The sequence below is a fragment of the Ambystoma mexicanum genome, chromosome 6q (assembly GCF_040938575.1).
Source record: "Ambystoma mexicanum isolate Mex_15411 chromosome 6q, UKY_AmexF1_1, whole genome shotgun sequence".
Taxonomy (NCBI): Eukaryota; Metazoa; Chordata; class Amphibia; order Caudata; family Ambystomatidae; genus Ambystoma; species Ambystoma mexicanum.
Genome location: NC_090937.1, coordinates 697353623 through 697379486, shown reverse-complemented (window position 1 = coordinate 697379486; position 25864 = coordinate 697353623). Strand labels below are relative to the sequence as shown.

Here is a 25864-nt window from a genome sequence, read left to right as displayed (position 1 = left end):
GATTGGTTTTGGTCCCATCCAATGGGACGTTCAGTGCGAAGCCCCACCCTTAGAGGCCATGTTCGGATTCTAAGCAGTCGTGTGAAGCATATTTTCTTTTTGCCTGGAAAATGGCCTTTATTTTGGGGTGGAGGTAGGCGCATATGTATCTATAAAAAAGATATCAATACTGGAAAACTAAGCAAAATGCAGATATGGCTCATTGATTGCCAGGGCTTTGATTTCCAACACTCCTGGATGACCTAATAGCCACTAAGAATGACACCTTCCAGGAGACATTTAATATTTGCAGTTGCAAGGGGCTCAAACCGTGAAATCATGAACATTGAAAGCACAGTATTGAGACTCCATCTGGTGCTGACTTTTGAATGGGAAGGTGCAGAAAGGGCCCTTCAGGAAGTGCTTAATTATCCCGTCACTAAATAAAGCAGGAGAAGAACAAGTTACTTAACATATCCGGTAACGTTCTTTCTATGAGATGTTCCTCCCACGTATTCCCCATCTATGACAGGTAATGTCCACAGCTGTGCTGCTTCAGAACATTTTTGGCAGAGGGCGTCCTGCGTCAATGGAATCGATCCGTTGTCCCTCGAGGGCCTCAATCGAGGGTCAGTCACCAGATGTTATATATAGGACGCACGGTGCCCGCAGCCTCAGTTATAGTTTTTTCCCAGAATGTGTGGCACCAATCTCCTGCCAGTATGCTGCAGAAAACCTTGCGGAAACGTGAGCTGCAATCGCATAGGAAATTCAGTAGAGGGGCAGGCTAGGAGGGCGATGTGGAATACGTCGGAGGAACATCCTATCGAAAGAACGTTACCAGATATGGTAAGTAACTTGTTCTTCGAGGGGATTGTGTCCTCCGACGTATTCCACATCTATGACAGACTCCCAAAGCAGTACCAAATTATGGAGGTGGGAAAATAATTTAGAATTTTCGAATGCCCAACCAAATGGCTGAATAGAGGACTACCTTACAAAAGGCCAAATCCTGCCCATGGATGGAGTCCAGGGAATAGTGTCTCACAAAAGTATGGACAGAGGCCCATGGGGCGGTTTTGCAAATATTGCGAATATGAACGCCCCTCTGTAGAGCAGCAGAGGCAGCCACACCCATGGTAGAGTGAGCGGTAATCCTACTGGAGGGTCCTTTCCCGGCAAACGGTAACACTCAGAGATCGTCAACATGATACATCTAGACAAGTTCTGTTTGGAAACAGCCTGGCCCAAGCACCTTCCAGCATAACCAACAAAGAGCCGATTGTCCACTCTGACCCGGGACATCCGTGAGAGATAGAAACTCAAAGCTCTTCTAGGATCCAACCTATGGAGCCTCTCCTCTTCCTTACCAGGATGTGGAGGATAAAACGCCAGAAGAATCACCTTCTGGCTCAAATGGAATTCTGACACAACCTTCGGAAGAAAAGGCGGCTGCACCCGCAGGACAACCCTGTCCTTATGGAACACAGTAAAGGATGGCTTGGCGGAAAGTGCCTGCAACTCACTCACTCTGCGTGCGGAAGTAACCGCAACTAAAAACACAGTTTTAAAGGACAACAGTCGCAACGGACAAGAATGTAAGGGCTCAAACGGAGCTCCCATTAGGAACCTTAAAACCAAATTCAAATCCCATCCTGGCACCTGGAAAGGCGATGGTGGAAACACATTAGTTAGGCCTTTTAGAAACTGAGAAATCAAAGGGATCTTAAAATAAGAACATTCCTCAGACAAGTGCTTAAATATGGACAGCACCGCCAGGTAACCCTTAATGGTAGCCACTTGCAAGCCCTTGTGGGCTAAAGAAAGCAAAAAAGACAAAACCAAAGGAATGGAAAATTGGAAAGGATCATCACCAGTCACAGAACTTTCTCCTCCAATGGCAATGGCACAGGGATTTTGTTGCGTCTTCGGGAGGTCCCAATCCTTATACCTCAACCTTTCAGATACCAAGCATGAAGGCTGAGGGACTTGACCTCTGGATGGAGAACCCGACCCCTCCTCCCGTGAGAGCAGATCGTCTCGGTAGGGAAGACAGCCTGGAGGGCAGATGGACATGTATAGAAGGCCCGGGTACCACGCTCTCCTGGCCCATGCCAGAGCAATGAGGATCATTCGGGAACCAAACCTCCGTAACCTCCGCAACACTTGCGGAATGACGGGGACTGGAGGAAACGCGTACAGCAGTGGGAAGGACCACTCCACTACGAACGCGTCCCCTAATGCTCTTCTTGGAGGAAATTCCCGCAAGCAGAATCTCTTGCACTTCCGGTTGACACTGGTGGTGAAGAGATCCACTTGTGGGGTTCCCCAAAGGGCGACGATCTCCAAAAGAACTTCCTGAGCCAGCTCCTACTCGTGAGAGACCGTGCTCCGCCTGCTCAGAGCGTCTGCAGTCGCGTTTTCGTCTCCAGCCAGATGAACTGCCGAGATCGAAATTTCCTGCTGGATGGCCCAGAACCAGAGCTGCATCGCCTCCCTGCACAACAGGAGTGACTCTGCCCCCACCACCCCCATTTTTTGTTGAGGTAGTGCATGGCCACTATATTGTCCGTCATAATCAGGACATTCTTCCCCTGCACAGACGGCAGAAAAGCCTTCAGGGCTAGCCTGATGGCCCTCAGCTCTAACAGATTGATGAGGAGTCTGGACTCTGACGGAGACCAACGTCCGCTGGCTCGTTGGCATGAGCTCCCCAACCTGCAAGGGGTGCGTTCGTCACGATCGTCACCTCCGGCCACGGCTGCCAAAATGGAGCTCTGTTCATCAGATTGCCTTCATCGGCCCACCATAGAAGATCCTGGGCGACTGAGGCTGGAATCTGAATGGGATCCGACATCCTGCCGGAGAACTGCGACCACTGCATCTTGAGAGCCCACTGCAGAGATCTCATCCGCAGCCTGGCCTCTGAAACCAGGAAAATGCAGGTTGGCGTGAGGCCGAGCAACCTCAAGAATTCGAACGCCGGGAGACTCTGGGCACGTTGAAACTTGTCCACCATCTGCAAAATGTGATGAGCCCTCACCTGGGGAGGCAAACACTGCCCCCGGGATGTGTCGAGCACTGCTCCGATGTACTGCAGCCGCTGGGTAGGTGACAAATGGGCTTCTTTAAATTGAGGGAGAAGCCCAGCTTGTGAGGGGAGTGGCAGGTGATGGACAGATGATCCAGGGCTTGCTCTGATCAACCAATCATCCAGGTAGGGGTAGACGTGAATCCCCCCCCCTTTCCTGAGATACGCTGCCACCACCACCATCACCATAAGCTTGGTGAAGACCCTCGGGGCGGAGGTCAATCCGAACGGCAGGACCAGAAACTGAAAATACGAGTCGCAAACCTCAGGTACTTCTTGTGCTTTGGATGAATTGGCACATGAAAGTAAGCATCCTTGAGGTCCAGAGACACCAACCAATCCTGAAGTTGAAGGGCCTGGAGGACTTGAGAAAGAGAAAGAGTTACCATCTTGAACTTGTCCTTCCTGAGGAGCTTGTTCAACCAACTCAAGTCCATGATGGGTCTCAAACCCCCATCTTTTTTGGGATCAATAAATAAGAAAAAAGAGGCAACTGCCCGAGCGGCTTTTGCACCGCGAGTACCTTGCTTTCCACCCCGGGTACTCTTGCGGTGGCCCCTTTGACTGGCAGCTCCTCTCGATCTACCGAAGGAAGAGTAGTAGCGAAAGGAACCTCCCCTCCATTGCTGTCCCCTAAGATGAAAAGTCGGAGGTTGATGTACTGGAGCGCTCAAAGACTTTGCTGCAGCTTTGGAGGTCTGCAACCTCTCACGGCTCTCGTCAGCCTTGCTGCCAAACAGATGAGCACCATCAAAGGGCATGTTCAGTAGATGGGATTGCACATCAGGAGCAAACCCTGACGTCCGCAACCACGCAAACATGTGTATCACGGTGCTCGCAGCCATGGACTGGCTGACACAGTCTGCTGTGTCCAAACCTGCTGAACGGACTCTCACATGCCATCCCGTTCCTCCCCTTCGGGAATATGCTCAGCCGCCAAAGACGCACAGTTCCACAGAGGGCCCTATTCTCATGTAGGTGTGAAGTACCGAAAAGGACATTAAAAGGCTTAACAACCTTTTCGGTAATTAAGACCTATTCTGAAGTTGGCGCATTTCTCCGAAGTCGGAAGGAATGTGCCAATTTTGGAAAGCTTTGAAGCTGCTCGCTTTAAATGAAAGTGTCCATATACACCAAAAAGGTGTATATGGACACTTTCCTATACACCACAGTAAGCAGCTTCAACATCCTGCAATGTTGAAGCTGCTCACTTTGGTGCATAGGAACGTGTTAATCTGTGTTCTCGGCAGCATTTTCGTAAAATAACAAATAGGATTGCGCCCGTAACAGCTTAAAACAGGCACAATCCTCACAGATCACTGTCGTGCTCTACGAGGACGCCCAGGCCCACTTGAGAATAGCAGCGGAGCCTGGGCGTCCTCCTTTGGCGCAGTGAATCGTGCTGTTTAGCATCTTCACTGCGCCAAGATGAGAATATGGGCCAGAGTGTGTGTGAATCTCACTAAGGCACAAGTGGAGTTGGCCGCCTTCAACACCATACCCCCCAGCCGAAAATACCTTCCCCGCCCAACCATCAAAGCGCTTATCCTCCCCATCAGGAGGGATGTTAGGGTACGCAGCCTGCTTCGAGGAGGCCGTAGCCGCTTGCACCACCAAAACTCTCTGGAGTAGGCTGCGTCAATAAGTAGCAGGGGTCACTAATGGATGGGTGGCATTTTTTCGGAAGCGACCTATTAACTGCTGGTAGACTCTCTGGAGCAGTTCAAGCCGCCGCCACCCTCCTTTGCAAAGCCATGTGAAACGGCAACACCGGGTTGGTGGGTGGACCTTGATCCAGGATGTCCGTCAAATCATCCTGAGCAAAGTCAGCAGGTGGAGCAGACCACCTCAAGTATTCTGTTACCCTTGACATGAGACGCCGATAGGAGGAATCCGCATGCGCCCCGGGCTCAGGTCGGCCAAACTCCAGCTCCGGAGAGGTGTCAAGGCCACTAGCATCATGCAATGACTGACGGAGTTCCTCCATCTGACTATGCCCAGACAAAAGATCATCAGGGACATCAGGAGGCACAACCATCTCTTCATCAGACAGTTTCTCAACCTCTGAAATATCTTGTAAAGGTTGGAAAAACTCCAATCTAGGAGGAGGAACAGAACAGGGCTAACAAACAGGCCTCACAGACTTACTGAGAGCCTTCCTTGGAGGTTCCACAGCCGGCAAATCCTCCACAAACGGGGTCGAGGGCGCCGAGCGAATCGGCGTCGACCGAGACGCTGACAACTTCTTCGAGCCCCGAGAGCGTCCCTCGAGGGCCACGGCGCTGATGGTGTTGATGACTTCTTCGAGGCCGGAGCCTCGAGAGAGCCCCTTCGACGGACACGGCGCCAATGGCATCGACGCCTTCTTCGAAGGCTTCACAGGTCTCAATGGCGTCGAGGACCGGGACCTGGCACGGCTTTGGCGATCTCCCTTATCCGATCGGGACCTTGATGTCTCCTGATGATCGCGCCGACCGCCCGAGCCCGAAGGCGTGCGAGTGGTGGTGGACCGAGTCCAGCCTTGCTGGCTTCTTTCGAAGGCGCGGATGGAACTGTGCCTTGTGACTCGAAAATCGCTAACATCTGCCGCCGGAATTAATCCCATTCGGCCGGCGATGAAGACTTGGTGGGACAAGTCAACCGTCTGGCAGAGTCCTCCTCCGACTAGGACGGGGAAGGCGACCGGTGACGGCGCTTTCTAGAATACCTCGACGAAGCAGAGGAATGGTGGGAACCACTCCTAGACCGAGACCCCTGGATTTTCGCCGACGCAGAGAGTCGCCCCTCGAGTCATCGGTCGAAAGCCCAGCGAACTTTGATTTATGGGGCTTAGACACCGTACCTACCTTCAATTTCTTCTTACGTTCCCGCAAGGCCTTAGACGTCAGGGACTGGCAATCCTTGCAGTCGTTGGTGGCGTGGCTTTCGCCGAGGCACCAGAGGCAGATGTCGTGCAGGTCTGTGATGGACATCTTCGAACCGCAGTCCCGACATTTTTCAAAGCCCGACTACGGGGTAGTAGAAGACAAAGACATCACTTTCGAAGAAGAATCGAGTGCATAGAGATTCCAAAGCAAACACGTTTGTGGAGAAAACGGAACTGAGGCCATGGGCGCCGTGCATCCTATATATAACATCCGGTGACGTCGACCTTCGACAGAGGCCCTCGAGGGACAACGGATCGACGCCATCGACGCAGGACGCCCTCTGCCGAAAATTTTATGAAGCAGCACAGCTGTGGACATTACCTGTCATAGATGTGGAATACGTCGGAGGACACAATGCCCTGGAATTCCCATTTTCTATTGTATCTGGATATAGCGGCCAAATGCACTCTAAAAGTGCAAAAATGCCCTTCTTTCGCCAAACCTAACAGATATGGCCGGGTGCAGCTCCAGCTCAAGTGGCTGTAGGTTATGATGGGCACACCAAAACCTTTTCCATTCATGCCTGTATGACCAGTTGGTAGAAACAGCCCTTGCCATCTGCAGTATCTTCCTACATTCGTCTGTCACCTCTACGTGTCCAAACTCAGAAGTGAGGAGCAACACAGTGAGCTGGAGTGATCCCGGATTGTGATGCAGTATTTGTCCCCCGTTCTGCCAGAGTAGATCAGGAGTTACTTTCAATGGAATAGGGCTATCGCCGGACATGCGCACCAAGCAGAGTACCATGGCTGGCGTGACCACACTGGGGCTATAAGGGTCAGGCAACAAGGGAATCTCTGCATCATCGACATCGATTGGATGGATCGCATAAATGTACACGCCTTTCCACAGGGTTGAGAAAGCGTCTCCCAGTGAGTCTGCTTGAAGTAGCCTGCTGGCTAACAGTGCACACTTTTTGTCGTGAACAAGTCTACGTGTGGTGGCATGCAGTGTCTGAACACACGAGAACGGTTTGTTGTTGAGTTCCCATTCGTGGCATTGACTGACGCTCTGTTGAGCTTATCGGTCACCGTTTTGGGCACCTGGCAGGTGGTCTGCTTGTAGGTTTACGTGGTTGCTGATTGTCAAATGCCACATTTGCTGAACCTCCTTTGACAGTTGCCTGGACCGGATGCCTCCTTGCTTCCTTGTTTAGTAACTAGTTGTCGTGTTGTTACTGTTCTTCCCTGCAAAACCGACAAGAATGAGAGAAGCAGCCATCGGACAACCTTCAGCTTGAGGATATGCCAGGTGCTTCCTCTTGCGTTTGCAGCCGCTTCATGCATAGATCAACATCAACTCCCCATGTCGATAAGGAGGAGTCCTTGACCACGGTCATTTGTTGGAGCGATTCTTATAATGGCATGTCTTTTTAAATGTTGCAGGGTATTGTCGGTCACTTGAGCCGCTTGACCAGCGCTGTCATGACCTTGATCTTGTTGTCCCAGCTATCCCTCATTTGCGATCATCTGTCGGCTATGAATTGTTGTATGGGCTGCATATATGACCTACAAATTGGGATCAAAGGAATGCACAACATTGTTCCCAGTAGTCGCATGCACTTCCTTACCAATAGAAATAGGACCTATTCACAAGGTCATCTGAAGGTAAACACATTCATTTAGTCTAAAGCTCAATAAGAGAAAGTATCTCCTAATACATTATGCCCAAACTATGAAGTATTTTTGTAGGTATCTATAACGAAGAACAGATTTCCTTGGGGATAAGCCGGTTTAAAAAACTGATATAAGCAGGTAAAATAGTGGCAACAGGGAATAGGAACATTGTTCTCAATTGGCAATGCATCTAGCGGAATTCTAATAAGCGGTTGCTTCATTAATTTCTTATACCAACCGCAATTAGCCCAGGAAATAGTTAAAGTTCCCCATGAAGGTGGTTTACTGTGACAGGGAACTAAAACGGCGTTGGGGCAATAAATTAACAACAGAAAACCATAAGAAAAATCAGTTTTAATATTATATTTATGTTAGGAATGTATGTTATTGTATTGAGATGTAGCATTCATAAGGCAGGTTGAGAAAAGACAGGATCAGAGTTCTTATGATTCCTAAAAACATGTGGCTAGGTTTTAAAAATAATTCATAGTCAAAAAATGCAATTAATCATGATGATAATAATCAAAACACACTAAGCAACAATTAACTAAAGTTTTAATTAACTGCAACCCTAACTAACTAAATAGTTTTTTGTATAGCACAACTCTCACCCAAGGGTCTCAGGGTGCTCACATGAGACAACAAAGAGACAAATAAATCCCAATAGAGGGATTAAGTCACCATTTTTAAATAAAATGACACGCAGGGTCTTGAACAGAGGCAGGTCATTAGAAACAAATATCCAACTTTAAACTTCAAACAGAAGAGTCTTAAGACGCTTTCTAAACTGCTCCAGAGGTGCACATTGTTTCAGATAAGCAGAATCACATTACAATTTCTTGGATCCCAGGCGTCAAAACTTGCTCCGCCAAGTTTTTTCCGTGGTTGTGCGTGGTTGGGTCAGTAACATCTGATTGTTGGAGCGTAGGCTAGATTTAGGTGTAGCCATTTTTATTCTAGTTTTACGGTATTCAGGAGCACTACCCGATAAACATTTAAAGACTATAACTAGCCCCTTAAAGATTAGTTGTTGCTCTATAAAGAGCCAGTGTAGTCTTTTCCGATGTTCTGTAATGTGTGATTGACTTCTCGAACCCACACACAGCTGGGACTGCTCAATTTTGGATAGTTTGGAGGCTCTTGATATTGCATTTAGTAGTTCCTATAAAAATGCAATTGCAATAGTCTAGTTTAGTATTGACTATCGCCGCTGCAATTAGTGCTCTGTTAGCTTCGGATAGATAGGGACGTATTTGCCATAGAAGGTGTGTAAAAAAGGCACATGATGATTTGAGATCTGCCACATGCTTCTGAAAAGTCAGATGGGCATCAAAAAACACTCCAAGGGTTTTTAAACATTCAGATGTGTATTAGGGGAAGTTGGGGGTTTAGATGTGTTTGTGTGCATTAACAGAGGTTCCCATTCCACTATATAATCTGGCCCCTTCAATTGGTTTTGTTCAAAAGCAGTGTTAACCAGATACTAAACCCGTTGGTTAGGGAGAATTCTCAGAAATGTGCTAATTCCCTTCTACCTTGGAGACCCCCAGCTCTTTTTGCTGGACGTTAGGACTTTTAATTTCTATCCTGGAGAGAGTGAGACCTTTTTCCCCATTCTCTCATGCATTTTTGTTTAATGTGAACTCTGTTTCTTGTGGCTTTGGAGTATTACAAACTCCATAGGCATATTTTTATATTGTGTCACACAGCACCTTCAGTGCAGTGACACACGGAACCCATCCAGATTTCCCTAAGTTTTAAATACCTTCTCTTGGTGAAACTACTGTTTCCAAGAGAAGTGAAGTGAAATTGACTTGCTTACATTTTGTAACTTTCTAGACCCAGCACAATCTATCTTACAATAGGGTGCTTGAGGGGTTACTTAGTAACCCCTTTGTCTAGTTTCTCATGTTACATTTTTATGTTATCCTTTTTACAATTAATGGCTGGTGGCAGTGGTTTACTTTTTACTACCATTGAGTGCATCTACAGCGGGCTGAAATTGCAGCTGCAGTAAAGCACCCATGGGTGCCCATTTTGTCAAAATGGCCCCAGTCTTCTTTTTTCGCCATTTCTTTTTGGAAAGGTCCTTCTTGAGATTTACTCTGCGCCAAACCATGTTTGGTCAATTTGTTCGTTTTGTCTTTGGCGGGATTCACCAGTGAAGCCCGCCACTGGCTCCTGCGTGTCTGGCAGGGGCAGGAAGTGAAGGAGGTGCCCGAAACTCCCTTTGCTTAATTCCCTTGGTTACAGGAATGCACCGAAGGGTGATTGGCCAGCTGGCAGGGTGACTGTCCTTTAAAGACAGCCACCCTGCTGTGTGATTGACAGCTAGGCTGCAAATGAATGGGAGAAACAAGAATAAAAGGCAAGTTCTTTTGCTTGGAAGGCAGAGTCGACCACTGGACGAAGGAATTCAAAGAAGAACTTGGAAGAGACACCTGCTGCAGCTCCTGTGCTCCGAATTCACCTCGACTACAGAAGCCCTGCAAAGGCCGACTTCTCCCCTTGGGTTGGTGGGACCAATCGACCCCAAGACGAACTCATCTGGAAATCGTCTCAGAGCTGGCTGTACTTCCATTGCTGCTGCAGAAACCAATTGCCAGGGAGAGGAACACAAGAATCGAGTGTCTTGTTTTTAAGTCTGACCCAAGCTCCAGGAAGATCCTCCGGACTCCCATGAAGCAGGACTGACCAAGCCTGAGCCACCTCAACAGAGTGCTGGACCCCCAGATGCGAGGAAAGTTCATAAGGTATCCGAGAACTGCGGTGGTGCTATTCACGAAGAAGCTGAAACTGCGAAGTGCTGCTGATCTGAAGTTTGCCTATTGCTGCCGCCGACCTTCAATTCATAGTGTGGGAATCCCCAGACGTCCTCCCCCTTCTCCCCAAGACTGAGGCCCAGGAACAACAGGATCTGCCATCCTACAACTGAAACAGAAGCCAGCTGGAACCAATTTCTTCAGACCTAAGGTACTGTAAACTAAGGGGTTGCTTACCTCTTGTTGTGTAGCCTTGCTAGCTCTCAGTTGAGACTCGTCTTGGTTGCCATTGCAGTGTTGCTTGCAGCTTTGCCCCTCACAAGCCTTCCAGCATGTGGCCCAACAGTGATTTCATTTTCTACAAAGACTTCTAAAACATTGTGCAAGACGTTTTACTGTTTCAGCTCCCCTAGACTTTGCTCAATTAACATTAGCTGTCCTGGCTCCATGAAAGACACTATCTTCTGACTTTGTGCTTTAACTATCCCTCAACAAAAGTCACACATTCTATGACTTGTGTAGCTGGGAAAGGGTTATTTTACTTTCCACTGGGAGGATCAAAAGTACTTACCTGCATAAGAATATGTGTTGACCATTGTTTTATTCCCTCATCCTTTCCTTTTTACACTAACCTCAGTATTGCTCTAAATGTGCCAGTGATATATCAATGTTCACAGTGTCCTAGTTATTTAAGTCACCTCAGGGTGTAGGATGTATCTGTGTGTCATCCCAAAAGGGTATCTACTGATTTATTGAAACAGAGTGTATTTCTGTGTTACATATATTTGCTCCCTTCTAAAGAAGGCTTATTCAACTGACTGTTAAATTAATAAATACGTGTTTAATCAAGAAACCTTGAGTGTGTTTATTTGGATACTTATCACTGTGAATCTCTATGTAATAACCCCACAGCACACATAGACCTCTCTTGAGAAAACCCTGGCTCCTCAATCATTCTACCAACTTGTGTAGTACATGCTTATACCAAAGGTTGGGTTAACTATTGCCAAGAAGTCATGGCTAGGTACTGCATACTATCTTGCCAAACACTGTTGAATCACTGGATGATTAACCTGATGAATGATCTGAAGGTCTGGCCTATTACTCTAGGCATTATGCTGAAATATGCAAGTTGACTATTGGTATATGTGCCTGTGAATGATTTTAGTATGGCTCATTTTAATATGAATATGATTTAAAAAAAAGAAATTCATTTAATGTAATACAATCGCCATTCAGCTGCACTAATGCACAATAATGAAACTGAAGTGGTTATTTAGGGAACGTCTAATAAGGCTTACATCAATTGCCATAATTCGTATTTCGGATACTTGTATCTGCTCGGATTCACATGCTCTAGCTAGGGCAGCATCTAGTGGTAGTCGCAAAGTATTGTATGACTTGTTTTCAAAATTCTAAAAGGGACGTCAACTGGGCGGGTTTGTAATACTATCCCTTGTGTGACGCGTACTGTACCCATGGTCCTTCACACATTGAGGTCCCTCAGATCGTTTTGTTTCTCAGATGAGGAAGCATGAAGTGTTTGCGCAAGTCTTAGAGAGAATTCTAATTTCTGTGTTAATTCCCCTCAACCTTAGAGGCCCCCAGCTCTTTTGTGGACTTGGGACTTTTTAATTTTAACCCTGGAGTGAGTGAGACATTTTCCCACTCTCTTGGGTGTTACCAGATTTTGATTTTGTGTTTTCAATGTTTTTGGAGTCTGAAACTACGTAGGCATCTGCTTTATGTATGGTGTCACGCGGCACCTTCAGTGAAGTGTCATTGAGAAATCCTTTAGATTTCACATAAGATTTAAATACCTTTTCTTAGGTGAACTAGACTTCCCAAGAACGGTAAAGTGAAATTGACTTTACTTGCTTTTTCTCTATGTCGGTCCAGCACACACCATCTTATGTGGAGTGCAGGGGTGTTACCTAGTAGCCCCTTATCCTACATTCTCATGAAACATTTGTAGGTTACCCTCAATACATTAAATGGCTGGCGGCAGTGTTTTACTTTTTCCTACAATTGTGCTTTTCTACCGCAGGCTCACCCCTCAGCTGCAGTACAGCACCCACGAGTGATCATTTTGTCAAAATGGCCTGCGTCTTCATTTTTCACCATTTTCTGTGTGTGAGGTCTTTCTTGGGGTTTACTCTGTGCGTTGAGACAGGTTTGAGCCCTTTGTTTGTCTTGCCTTTGGCAGGCTTCAGCTCTGAAGCCTGCCCCTGGCTCCAGTGTGTCTGGAAAGACAGGATGTGAGGGAGGGTCCCGAAACTCCCCTGTCCTTTGTCTCTAGGAATGCCTGAATGCAACTAGTCCTGATTGGCAGGTAGGCTGTCCTTTCAGGACATCCACCCTGCTGTGTGACTGACAGCGTAGGCTGTGCATGAATGGAAGAAACCTGCTTAAAAGGAGAGGTTTTTGGGACTACAGGCTGAGTCGACCACTGGGAGAAACCCCTGACAAAGAAACCACAAACAAAGCTTGCTGCAACCTCCTGGACCTTTGAATTGCCCAGTGAAGCCCTGCTGCTGTGCTTAACTCCTTTTTCACCTCGACAGAGAAGTTCGGGACGGAACAACCACTCCCCTTGGGTTAGTGGGACCAACTAACCCAGAGACAAACTCCACTGGACCACTATCCCTGACTTGCTGTGCCTCTCCGTTGCTTCAGAATCCCACTGCCAGGGTCAAGTGTCTAATCAAGTGAAAGGTCTTCAGCGGTAACACATCTGGGTAGAAACTCCAGGAGCCTCTTAAGGACCCTCTAGAAGCAGTACCAGATCCAGAGTCCCCTCACCAGAGTGCAGAACCGAACGACTGAAGGAAGTTCAACCGTTATCTGTGATCCGCATCAGTGCTGTTTGCTAAGCGCTGAAACCGCAAAGTGCAGCTGAACCGAAAAGAGCCCGTAGCTGCCGACGACCTCCCAAGTACAGCCGCAGGAGCCCTCCAGACGTCCTCCCTCTTGTCCCCACGACTGAGGCTCAGGAACAAGGGTATGCACCGCTGTAGCAAGACAGAATCCAGCTGGACCACTCTTCTTCTAACCAGAGGTACCGTTTAGGCTTGGGGTACTTACCTCACTGCCTCTAGCCGAGCTTTTCTCATTTGGGAATTGTATTGGCTTACTTTCTTTTCGAGTTGATTCAACTTCCTTCCCACAAGTTTACAGCTTGTGACCCTACAGTGATTTTATTGAACCTCTCTAACCTTGTGCAAGTCTTTGATCTACGAAGTGCATCAGATCCATAGACCCAAATTACTTTGGCTGTCCTGGCTCCCTGAAGACTCTTCTAACTCCATTGACTTTGATATTGTTCACCCCTCATAGGTGGTAGCCTGTTGTGTACTGGTGCTTCTGGGAAAGGCTTATCTAGACTTCATTGGAGGATTTTGTTGTCCTTACATTTTCAGAGAAACTGTTCTAACCTTTTTACTTCCCTAATCCTTTCCTTTCTACAAACCTCAGAATCTGCAAAGTTTACTAGTGTGATATATAAATTCCATTACTGTCCTTGTGATTGAAGTCACCTAAGGGTGTAGGAATTGTGTAAGAAGCATATCCAAAGATTATCCACTAACTTGTTTTGATTCTGAAAAGTAATTTTAAAGCCTATGTACAACAAATTGCCTTTTTAAAGAATACTTATTTAAAAATTGATGTTAAATAAATAACTATTTATAACTGAAACCTTGAGTGTAAGTGTTACTTGGTTACTTGTATTGACAAATTTCATTTGTACAGCTCTGCAGCTCACATTTATCCCTCTTGAGATAGGCCTGGCTGCTCAGTCACACTACCAACTTGTGTAGTACATCCCTATACTAGAAGGTGGGTGACCCAATACCATGCAGATAAGTGTCACGTAGTCTCACAAAGTGTGACTGCACCAATTTTTACCTAACAGCGACTACAAGAAATTCGAAGTGCAAAAGATAAAGGTGAAAGACATCTGTGCACCTTCAACTCAAGGAGGGGAGGAAGAGTGGGTGCATGTGAATCTATTCAGATACAAGCATCAGAAATACGATTACACTAAGTAATGTTTGCCTTCTGAGGCTTGTGGTTCTTCTTAGAATCGCATGCTATGCATGGATTAGCAAGCAGTACCTAAGGAAGTGGGTTGTGTGAACGTACATAGGCAAATAGATGTCTTAACACTGCTTGACCCACCTGTGAATCTGCCTTAGAGTGTATCTATGCATTAGTGTTGTGTAAATGTGTGAATAGAACTCCAGGTAGCAGCTTTGCAAATTAAACATTTGCAATGAACGCTAGAGTAGCCCCTGTGCCTTGAGTAGAGTGGGCTCTCAGTTTGAAATGTATGGATTTTTTTGATAGTGAGTAGCAAAGTTGGCATTTGGCTATCCATTTTGAGATAGTCTTAGAGACATGATCTCCTTCTCTACCGGCTGCTATGGAAACAAAGAGCTGATCTGTTTTCCGAAGTGGTTTAGTCCTTGTTAGGTAGTACATAACTGCTCTCCTTATATCTACCGTATGAAGACTTTGTTCAGCTGAATTAATTGGGTGTTGGAAAAAAGCTGGAAGTCCAATGGATTGGTTAACATGGGTTCTGAGAACCACCTTGTCTTTGTGAATAGTAATGAAGGGATCTTGTACGGAGGGGGCTTGTAGTTCACTGGCCCTTCTTGTTGAAGTGATTGCCACAAGAAAAGCAGTCTTCTAATTTAGATGTCTAAGACTAGTCTTGTGCATTGGTTCAAAAGGTTGATCCATGAGTTGCGTGAGAACAACAGTTAGGTCCCACCTAGGAGGTGGATTTGAAATTGGAGGCTATAGTCTTAACATCCATGAAAGCTTTGTTCACTGGAACTTTCCACAATGACACTGTTTTGTGCCGTAGTGCAAGCAGAGAGTGCTACTAAATGCACTTTGGGGGGATTGAAGACTACACCAGAGTCTAGAAGGTAAAGCATATAGCGTAAAGTGAAGGGAAACAGTTAACTGATTGATGTTGCATGATTTGCACCAAATCACAAATCCTTTCCATTTGTTAAAATAGCAGCGTCTTGTCTTTGGTTTCCGTGCCTCTTTTCGGATGCCCATCCACGTTTGTGGAAGGTTTAAATGTCCAGACTCTATGACTTCAGGAGCCAGGCTGCCAAGTTCAGATTGTGAGGGTATGCATTGAATGTTGTCCTGTGTTGGGACAACATGTTGTATGGACACAGAAGCTTTATTGGTTTACAAATCGCCAGTTTGAGTAGGTGTGGAAACCATGGTTGTCGAGCCCACATTGGAGCTATTAGAAGAGTGACTTGTTCCTGGTGCACTATCTTGTTGAGGAGAAGTGTCGATGGAAAAGCGTAAGCAAATTTCCCATACCAGCTTATCCACAGGGCGTTTCCCTTGTACCTTGGGTGAGTAAACCTGTATGCAAAGTCTGGGCAATGTGCATTTTGCTGTGTTGCAAACAGATTTAGATGTGGATGCCACCACTGGGTGACGATATTGTGTAAAATATCTGTGTGAATTTGTAACTTGAGTTCTGTAGGAAGCTGAAGATTTCTGCTTAACGTGTCTGCTAGTGAATTGTATTCCCTGGAACATGTTGTGACAATAGTAAAATGGTGTGTCTGAGAGACCATTTCCAAATCTTTTGGGCTAACTTGGAGAGACTTAGAGTGTGTCCCGCCCAGTTTGTTGAGATAAAATATGGCAGTGGCACTGTCTGTAAAGACTAGAACTGTTTGCCCTGCTAAGTGTTGCTGAAATGCTTGTAAGGCATCGAGGACTGCTAGCAATTCTAGTAGGTTGATGCGATTCTTTGCGGTTAACTGTGTCCACACGCTGTGAACAGCGTGATGAAGGTAATGTGCTCCCCACACGGAGAGTGAGGCGTCTGTTGTGAGAGTGGCCTACACTGGTGGATTGTGAAAGAATTTCCCTTTTAACATATTTTCTTTGGTCCAACAGCACAGAGCCTGTACCAAGGTATGCTAAACAACCATTAAATCGCTCCACTGCCTGCTTGCATGAGACCACTGTAGCCACTCTTGCACCGGGCGCATGCGCAGACATGCGTGTAGGACTAGATGTATGCAAGGAGTCATCATCCTGAGCAGGCACATTGCTTTGTGCGCGGTTATCTAACGACCGGCCACATAACGAGGTATCTAGAACAGCATGTTCTAGACCCTTTCGTTTGAGGGAAATACTAAGACCTTTTGTGTACTGCTCCAAGTAATTGTTTAACTTGACTGGGTACGACACTTGACTTTCTGGATGATTGAGAACCCCAACTGGAACAATAGATGATTGTTGCGTGAGTTTGACACATTTGTGGTATTTCTCCTGTTATGAGGCAGTCGTCTAGATAAGGGTACACTGGGATGGATTGTCTTCGCAGGTGTGCTGCTACCACGGCTACTACTGGTGAACACCCTTGGCGCTGATGAAATGGGCAAGGGCAGCACCTTGGACTGATATTTGGTATTTCCAAGTTGGAAGCAAAGGTACTTTCGGTGTGCATACAGCATTGAAATATTAAAGTATGCATCTTTCATGTCCAATGTTGCCGTGAAATCGTTTTTTTCAAGAGCGGTATTAATTCTTTCAGTGTTGTCATTCAAACATTTGTGGCTTCACATACGTGTTGGCTGGACGGAGGTATAACAAAGGGTGCATAGTTAAAGCTTTCATTGGCACTAGGAAGTACACTGAATAGATACCCTTGTTTACCTAGCGAGCTGAACCTAGCTCTATTGCGCCTTTTACGAAGAAGAGACATGATTTCATCATGTAGGATTTTTTGATGTTGCAGAGACATCTTCCGGTGTGTCTTGGTGGATGATGTTGGGTTTACTCCAGAAACTCGATTGAGTAACCCGCTGCCACTGTAGATAACACCCATTGATCCGATGGGATGTCCTCCCTGGACTGGAATGTCATTGCTTAGTGGTGGAGGTGCCTCTAGCAGTGGTGGCTCTACCTCTAAACCCCTCTACAGCCCCTTTGAAGGTTTGACTGTTAAGGGTTGGATTGGCTCAGAGAGTTGACCCAAGAGCACTGTCCTGGATTGTAACCATGGGAACGTGGGAATCCCTGCCAGCGAAAGGAGCGGCGTGTGTTTAACACCCCTTGTTTTATATAGGTGTTTGTTTGTTATTTGCCCTGAAGACATTACCGTCTCCTGTTCTTCCTTTGCACTTTTGAGTGCATCATCAACAGCTTTGCCAAAAAGAATACTGGGTTCAATGGCCATATTTAACAAAGTAGCTTGTGTCTCTAGTTTGAACCCCAATTGGTTTTAAAAGTGTACCTTCTGCAATAAGGCGACCAGCATAGTCTGCTGCATCCAAGTTATTTCTGAGAATGCAGTTGGCAACTTGCTTACCCTCAGACACTGACTTAAGCATTTTCGATTTTAAGGGCTCAGGGACTGCATCGAGTTGTTGTTTAACAGTGTCCCACATGTAGCAGTTATAACTTGCCAACAAGGTGGTATTGTTGAGTGTCTGGTACGCTGCAGACGTAGCCACTTTTCTGCCTAATATTTATAGATTTTTACTTTCCTTTTCAGGGAGTGCTTCTGCGGATGCTAGCGAAGTACCTGCCATCTTTCTTTTGGGTGCTATAACCAAGGAATCATGTTTAAGTTGTCCCCTTATGTAGAGGGGATCTGTAAGAGCAGGCTTAAAAGTTTTCGATTCTAGGATGAACAGCTCTGATTAATGATGGAGTCAGCAAAGATGGTTGAATACGTCTTTGTACTGATTGACGTAAGGGTATAAACTGTGTGACTGACTTTTCATTCCCCAAAATGTCGTCCACAAAGTGTGTCCTGCAGGGCTTCTTGAGTGTCAATTTTAAAATGCTCTGCTGCTTTAGTAAGTCGCTCATTATATTGTAGCTGATTATCTATATGGGAATCAGTGATGGGTTGTTCTTGGTCTTCGGGTGAAGGAAATACATATGTCTCGATCTTCGTCCTCATAATACTGATCCTGTGTGAATTGTTAATCTTGTGGATATTGGTCACCCTGTTGGGCATCAATGATGTATAAATCACCTGATGTGTCTTGACCATGTGTAGGGGCTGTTTGAGTTGAAGATGTGTCGGGGAGAGGGTGTAATGAGTGCAACCTTTCTGTTTTAACAGGAGGTTCGCCCTCGCCCCTTTGGGTCTGCAAATTGATCATGGTGCCTGTCCATAGTCCAAGCAAGGAATTAGTTTCATTGTCCTTCCAAACTTTTCTGACACAAGCTGGGGACATCTTAAAACTGAAAAGGATCCGTGGAATCCTTGCCGACAGCGTGAAAAGCTTCTGTTAAGGTAGAGGGTGAAGGAGTGTAATGGGTGTCTTTCGAGGCGACATCAATGGGCGTTGAAAGATCCCCTGATTTTGTTTGAGTTTGTTTTAAAAATACTTTAGAAACATGTTTTAAACGTAGTTGCAGTTTCAATGTACTGTGGACATGCGTCGAGAGTTTAGATGCCGGCCCTTGCTTTTCGTAACGCGAAAGGAATGATGTTGGCTGGCACTTGGTATTCTGATGAACCCATATTGCCTTCTGCGTTACTATGTGCACTGTAGCTGCCTGGATCATCCTCTGACACTTCAGCGTGTGTTGGCACATCAATGGATGCCTCGGCCTTCATGGCGTGAGCAGCCCAACGTTCAGTACGCCGGTCCTTCAATGTTTTGGGTTTAAAGAGTTTACACGATTTGCAGAGTTTCGCTGAGCTTTCTCTAGGGAGGCAATGAATGCACACACAGTGCGTGTTGTTCCAGGGATATTTACAGCTGCAGGACAGGTAACATTTAAATGGTGTGTTTTCAATTAATGTAAAAGGCAGCACGACGATCAATGGAAATTGGAGAAAGAGGAAAAGACATTCTCTGTGTGCAAGAGTAAATGACCACCCCCACTCTCCCTACTGTAACAGGCAGATGCCTGATGTAGGCTGAAGTCGACATTCGAGAGGCGATGATCTCCCGTCGAAGGTTTAGAACTGAAGCGGTTCGTCGAAAGCCACTGACGAATGATCATTGAAACAGTTAGCAAGCAAAGGCTTGAATGGCTAATTTAATATTATAACTTTTTATAATAAACTGTGTTAGCCAGGAAACTGCAAATAGCAACACTAAGATAGTGGGAAAAAAAACAATCTGAGGGACCTCTACGCATGATGGACATGGGTACAATACACATCACACAAAGGATAGTATTACAAACACACACAGTGGATGTCCCTTTTCGAATTTCGAAAACAAGTCATGCAATACTCCGCCATTACCATTACATGTTGCCCTATGCATAGCATGTGATTCCAAGAAGATCCACAAGCTTCAGAAACTAATATACAGCCCAATCGGCCTCCCGTTTTTTTGTCTCATTCTCTGTTTCCTGTACTACTGCAAAAAGATGTTCGATATTTTTGAATTGTTATGCTTTGTATTGATTGTGTCATATTTTCAATTTCCTTGTATTTTGGAATAAATTAATTTTCAAAAAGATGGTCTCTATTTACTTCTTGTATATCGTATAACTCCAAGATCCTCGGTTCAACAAGGTCTTTAAAAGATCCACCTTAATAGTTCACAAATGATTTCAGAAAAATACAGTATGCTTCAATAGGACAAACATTCCTCAAGAGTACCTGTCGAGAAGAAACCGGAGGTATTCAGAGCAGTCTTGCTGAGATCTAGGAGTAAACCAGGGAGGTCTGGAAGCCTCGAAGAAAACCTGAGGTGCATACGCCTCTCTCTGAATTAGACAGTAAGAAAAACAAAGTGTGAAATAGCGAGAACTTTCCAAAAAGCATTGAGATTGATCAAGACAGTACCAGAGAAAAGTAGTCTTGTTTACAGAGTAAAAGGAAAAGCAACATAAAGCAGGCATACGATAAAGTACATTACATATAAGAATATTAACATTTACAATCCCTGTTCTATTTGTCACAGTCTTGTTTTTAAGATCTGGAAATTAATTCAGAATTTCACTTTAAAAATCGGAGTACACTGACAAACGCCTTATCCAGAAAACGCATGAGATCATGGCAACGAAACATTTGAGGAAAGTACAAATACTGAAAGGGGCAGCAATGCAGAATACTGCAGCTAAAGATCAGACAGCTCTTTTAAATATAGGAATAAAAAGGGAAAATGTGTCAAATGTTCCTGGTAGTACATCGACTGCATTTCATGGGGAAGAAGATAACCAAGCAGTGTTTAATTCTAGTCTTCTGTAATGCTATCCATGAATGGGCCTTATTGTCCGACACCATTACGGCTTTGAAAAATACATTTGAGATTGGAATGTATCTGTAGGAGAGTGCAAACATTCTAGGGCAGCCGTTAATTTCAACTCCTTTCAAACACCTATAAACACGCTTTGGACCTACAGCATACATTGAGACTACTTAATACTGCATTATGGACTGGGCAATCTATGGCATGAATGCATGGACATAAAAAGAGGCGGCTTGGGCAGGTGCAACAGTCTGTGATTAAAAGACAATATAGAGTTCATCAACACACTGTCTGAAGGAATGGTGCCGCACCAGCATCTTCAGGCTTTTTCTTCACTACCACTGAAGTTTGAAGTAACTAATTAGGGCCACGTAATTTTGATGAATATCTTTTCAACTGAGAGCTTCATCGCTGTGAAAAATTATACTTGACAACTTCAGAGGGTTTGCTAATAAAATGCAGCGATACAGACTATCCATGATGAGGGTGCATCTTTCTTTATTACAGGTTGTTGGTCACAGTATCAATCTAGGACACAAATCTATTTAATTCAGTCTTTAAATTAAAACTGTACCTGAGTGTGTGCCAAAAAGGCAAACAGGTGCTGTAATTTCTTCATTAATGAATTGCAGCCATTGAGATTTAAAGACAAAACGTGCCTCCTAAAACTGAAAAAGCAAAAACATGAACCATAAGCGTACGTTTCAAGAAAGCATTCAGCGGTTTACCTTTGCACTAGATACACAATCAAAACATTGCATAAACTCACAAACAGGATACCCAAGCATGCAGACACCTAGTGACTAATTGAAAAAGCTACAAAACCTACCTGTTTAACAATTTTGAAACAACTGTTAACAGTGATTTAGAATTTAAATGTGTCAGAATGAAGGGGGGAGGGGGGGATAGTTTTTCTAAAGTCCAACTAAGGGCTTCATAAAACCATATCTGAGGCAGTACAGAAACTCCACTCTTAGTATAAAAGCGTACCACCTGAGAATGTGGGAAGCATGGACAGAGCAGCCAGGTTTATCTTAGGAGGGAGAGAGGGCTTTGTCTTGGTACAAAGCAATTGTAGCATACATATAGTCCAGAGAATCACTGACCTACAAAGTATTGTAAAAAATAAAGTGTTTATTTAAATACAAGTAAGCCAAGATAAATCTTGTGGAAGTAAGTACTGTAACATTATATAAACACAATTATAACAACCAATGTTGTATACCTATGGTATACAAACCAAGGTATAGCCTTATTTAGAGCAGCATGAAGCAAGTCAAGGTGAGTCAAACCTAATAGTTATACATTCAGAATAGCAACATACTATTCTTGGGCCATAAAACCAGGTGAGATGTACTTTTAGAATACAAACAATAATTGAAGGGTAGTTGACCCTAGCGGTAATGCCATCTCAGACACTCTGGAGCCTCTGCAGGGAATACAAAGGATTCCCTCTGAAGACGCAACTTCAACCGAGGTCATTCCTGCCTAAGACTGCAGAAGACGACCTAGGAAACAACAAGCAAATCAGAAATGCTGAAAAATGAAGGAACCCTCCTGTGCATTACTGTGGCTGATTTGACAACCTGCAAGTAATAATGAATAAATGTCATAAAAGTAGTTACACTGCCACCAGCCATTCAAGTTATCTTGTAATTGTAACATGTTTACCAGTTAAGTAAGCAAGGGGACACATTGTATCCTCCCAGCACTCCCCAAAAGGTGGGGTGTGCTGGCTCACTAAAATAAATGTAAAGTGGACAGGAATCCCACTTTATTTCTTGGGAAAAGTAGATCACCCAAGAACAAATTAGAGCCCAAAAGTTATAGGAAACCAACTCCAATCACACACTATCAAGAGACATAAAAAGGTCACTCATAAAAAGAGTAAAAGACTGGGTGAAAGGGGAAAAGGATTCCCACTCACCTAGGAATTAGGGAAAAATAATCAGAAAGTCCAGCAAAATGTCCTGGGGTTGACAGAGGTCTGGAAGATTCATCACTGAAATAAAAATCTTACCTTACAGCACTGCTTGGGAAGCCATATCATGCTATTGAAATATCAAGCAATTTCTTATGAACATTTTAAGAAACAGTTAATGCAGTCCTCTCATACACAGAAAAGAAAAAGTACCATACACAAGAAGTTAAAATCTGTCAAACAAATTCAATACTTAGGAAACTAAAACAGACACAATTTTAATATAAAGGTGCAGTTTCAACCCATTTAAAATCAATTCGAAATTTGCAGACTAGGGCTCATGTGGGCACCTAATCTAGGCAGCACAGGGAACGCCCCGGAGCCCACTTTGGGTCATCTATAGGTAGCCACAGTCAAGCACTTAAGATGGGAGCAGAGTGGACAAGATAAACCTGAAGAAAAAAAAGAGTACTCGGTGGCCCTTCAGCTGCTTTGGTTCCAGTTCTGAACCCTAAAGTGCCAATCACTTGACAAATCCAAGCCAAACAGCGGAAAAAACCCAACGGTCCAGGCAATGTGTTGTAACAGAACACAAGAGAAAATCTATTTCAAAAACATTATTTTTCAGGATGGATATGGGAATAAACTCCTATGGTCCAAGGGAATTCTCTATAACTGAAAAAGAAGTTCCTCTTTGAACTTCCTAAGCAAAAGGTGTCATGATGCGTTATAGTGAATCAGCGGCCTCCTTCTGGATGTGTCCACCAAGTACAGTCTCAGGGATACAGCACAGACACGCTTGAGAGCCCCAGCAATAAGTCAGTGTGTGAACTGAAGCACCTCTTTGCATCTAGAAGCGATATTGTGCCCAAAACACCAAGTCCAACAATGCCCAACCCGCTGCTAGGGATACAGTTTCCAGCTCACTTTACCTTTGGGATATAGCGCCTACTCACTCTCGAAATCTTCCCTAGTCACTGACCCTCTGTCTGGGTCTCCTCTCACTCCTTGGTATACCCGAGCCACTATTCTTTCCTTGGCTTGTCAAGTCTCAGGCATGTCGGGTCCCTTGGATCTCATCGCCAATTGATCTCTCAACCTTCTTATGTTGTTTAGCTCCCATATCTGCTTTGAGTCTTCCAGCCTCCTCAAATCCTTTCGCTCTCTATGCACCTTTGGGATCAATCTGCCTTCAGTGGCATTAGGGATGTTTTTCTGAGTCTTCTATGAAGGAGGTTCAAGAAGACCAACATGTGAGTGTACAGGGATTTCCACAAATGTAGTCAGAACTCGCACAATCGTAACGTGATAGAACAGTCTATCTTCACTCTTGGGAGAGGGAGCTCGAGGGAAAGAAGACTACTAGAAGGTACACCTAATCACAGACAAACGCACAGAGACAAGGCTATGAAGTGTATTTCCTGCAAGATTATAAAATAAAATGTCAAGAAATGTCTGCAAACAATTAAGAACTTTGCGGAATAAAACAGTAGCATTCCACAAGAATAAAACAGTATCCTCTCAGCCCCCAGGAGAATAGCTCTGGGGCAATGAGTTTGTCTTGGAAGTAAGACGATGTAGGTCCAAATCCCGGTCCCGCACTTAGAGACTGGTCTCCGATATTGAGCGTCTTAGAAACAATTGTAAATCAATAGCGGGCCTAGGAAAGCCCCAACACACAAAATCATTAGGGAAAAATATAGGCAAGTATAATACAGGCAAGTGTAAAAGACTACCTTACAAGGTAATACACCGAGTGAAATGTAGCTATTCATGATATTATAAAAGGCATATACGAGGGGACGCGGTTACGTGGTGAGATGAGATGGCGGACCGCACTTGAGCTCCGTGCAGAGGGGAGACCTTTTCCACAGCTCTATCCGGCAGAAGCAGCTGCCGGCTCTTCCCCTACCGAAAATCAGGAAAATAAAAGCCTGATATAGCTTACGGTGCATCAGCGAGGAGCGGCAACCTGAATGTTGGCGAAAAATTGATGCAGTTGCCAGACGCGCCAGGGGGGTGGGGGGGGGGCGAAGCAGGCTGCAAGCCCTGTGACGAGGGGCAAGTAAGAGTGCAATGCTGGCTGGGATGTGTTGTGAGGGCGAGCCAGCATAGGCCTGTGATCAGGCACTGCTGGCGATTGGAGGCGGCTGGCTCGCATGACTGCTCCTGGGGCTCCCACTAAAGAGCACTGTGTCCCAGGGAGCAGATAAAGCCTGGGTGAGCGCCGGCCGGGCTGTGATGAGGCGCCTCACAGACAGAAAAGCGGTTGTCAGAGTGGTGCCGGCGCGCGCAACGTATCCTGCATTGAAGATCCCTGCAGTAGGGGCGTCGCAGTGAGAGGGAGTCGGGAAGCCTAGAAGCCAACGGGCCGACCAGCATTTTCAGCAGGGCTGCATAATGAAGGAAGAGCGCACTGTTCCCCTGGCAGCTGGGAATTGACTGGGAGCTTGCTGACTAGAGTGGAGCTAGCAGTTGGCTGCCCCGGGAATACAGAGAGGTACAAGGATCAAGGCCTAACTTTTGCACGGCCAACCGCTAACATTGAATTAGGTACCGCAGCATGTGAAATTTGAAGTGGCGGGGGACATGGAGTGAGATCCAGGAATGTCCTTAGGCCCCGTTGCGCCACAGACTGCTTGAGGGAGCGCAATTGTGCACCAAGGAGGAACACCAGTCAGTCAGTTGAAGCAGTGAGGAGCTGGGGCAAGCTTACCAGGAGCACCAGTGGTACGGGCGAGCACGTACTCACCCATATCTGGTAGGCACAATGACAAAAGGCTTGGGTGTGAAGAAAGGAGGCGCATTGGACCGGTTCGCTAAACCTACCTTGAAGACCCCGGTGAGCACGAGTGATTATCCTCTTGTCACAGAATCAGTTGAAGCACCTCAGGGGGCAGCTCTGGTTGACGTGTATCAGATGACGGAGACAATGCAACAAGAGTTAGCATAGGTTAATAACAAGTTGAACATCTCCTGCATCCAAGCTCAATTAGAGAAGGAAACAACTCGTAACTGATGTTGAACACTGGTTGAGCTCCACAGAGGACAATGTGACTACATTACAGGCAGCAGTCTCAGTGTTGAGCAAGGACACGAGAAAGGTCAAGGCGAAATGCAAGGACTTTGAATCCAGATTGCGCAAGAACAATGTCTGTAGTATTGGGGTGCCGGAGAACGCACTGAAAGGCAACATGGAAGTGGTGGTCGAGAAACTATTGAAGGAACTGCTGGATAACCCAGGGTGGTCTATGCATTTCACAATGGAACGTGCTCACTGGGCAGTGGCGGGCAAACCAAAGCGATGAAACTACACCTGGCCAATCATTGCTCGCATCATGA

General features: G+C 45.6%; 1 protein-coding gene across 2 annotated transcripts in view; it reads right to left on the bottom strand.

The window, feature by feature from the left end:
* Window positions 1–25864, bottom strand: part of USP38 (ubiquitin specific peptidase 38) — an 839905-nt gene that overhangs the window by 239732 nt on the left and 574309 nt on the right. For both annotated transcript variants that reach the window (XM_069631202.1, XM_069631201.1), the window contains exons 7-8: window positions 21176–21269; window positions 20010–20116 (exon numbers count right to left, since the gene is read on the bottom strand). In XM_069631202.1, the coding sequence (XP_069487303.1) occupies window positions 20010–20116; window positions 21176–21269 (201 nt within the window). The remainder of the gene's footprint in view (window positions 1–20009; window positions 20117–21175; window positions 21270–25864) is intronic.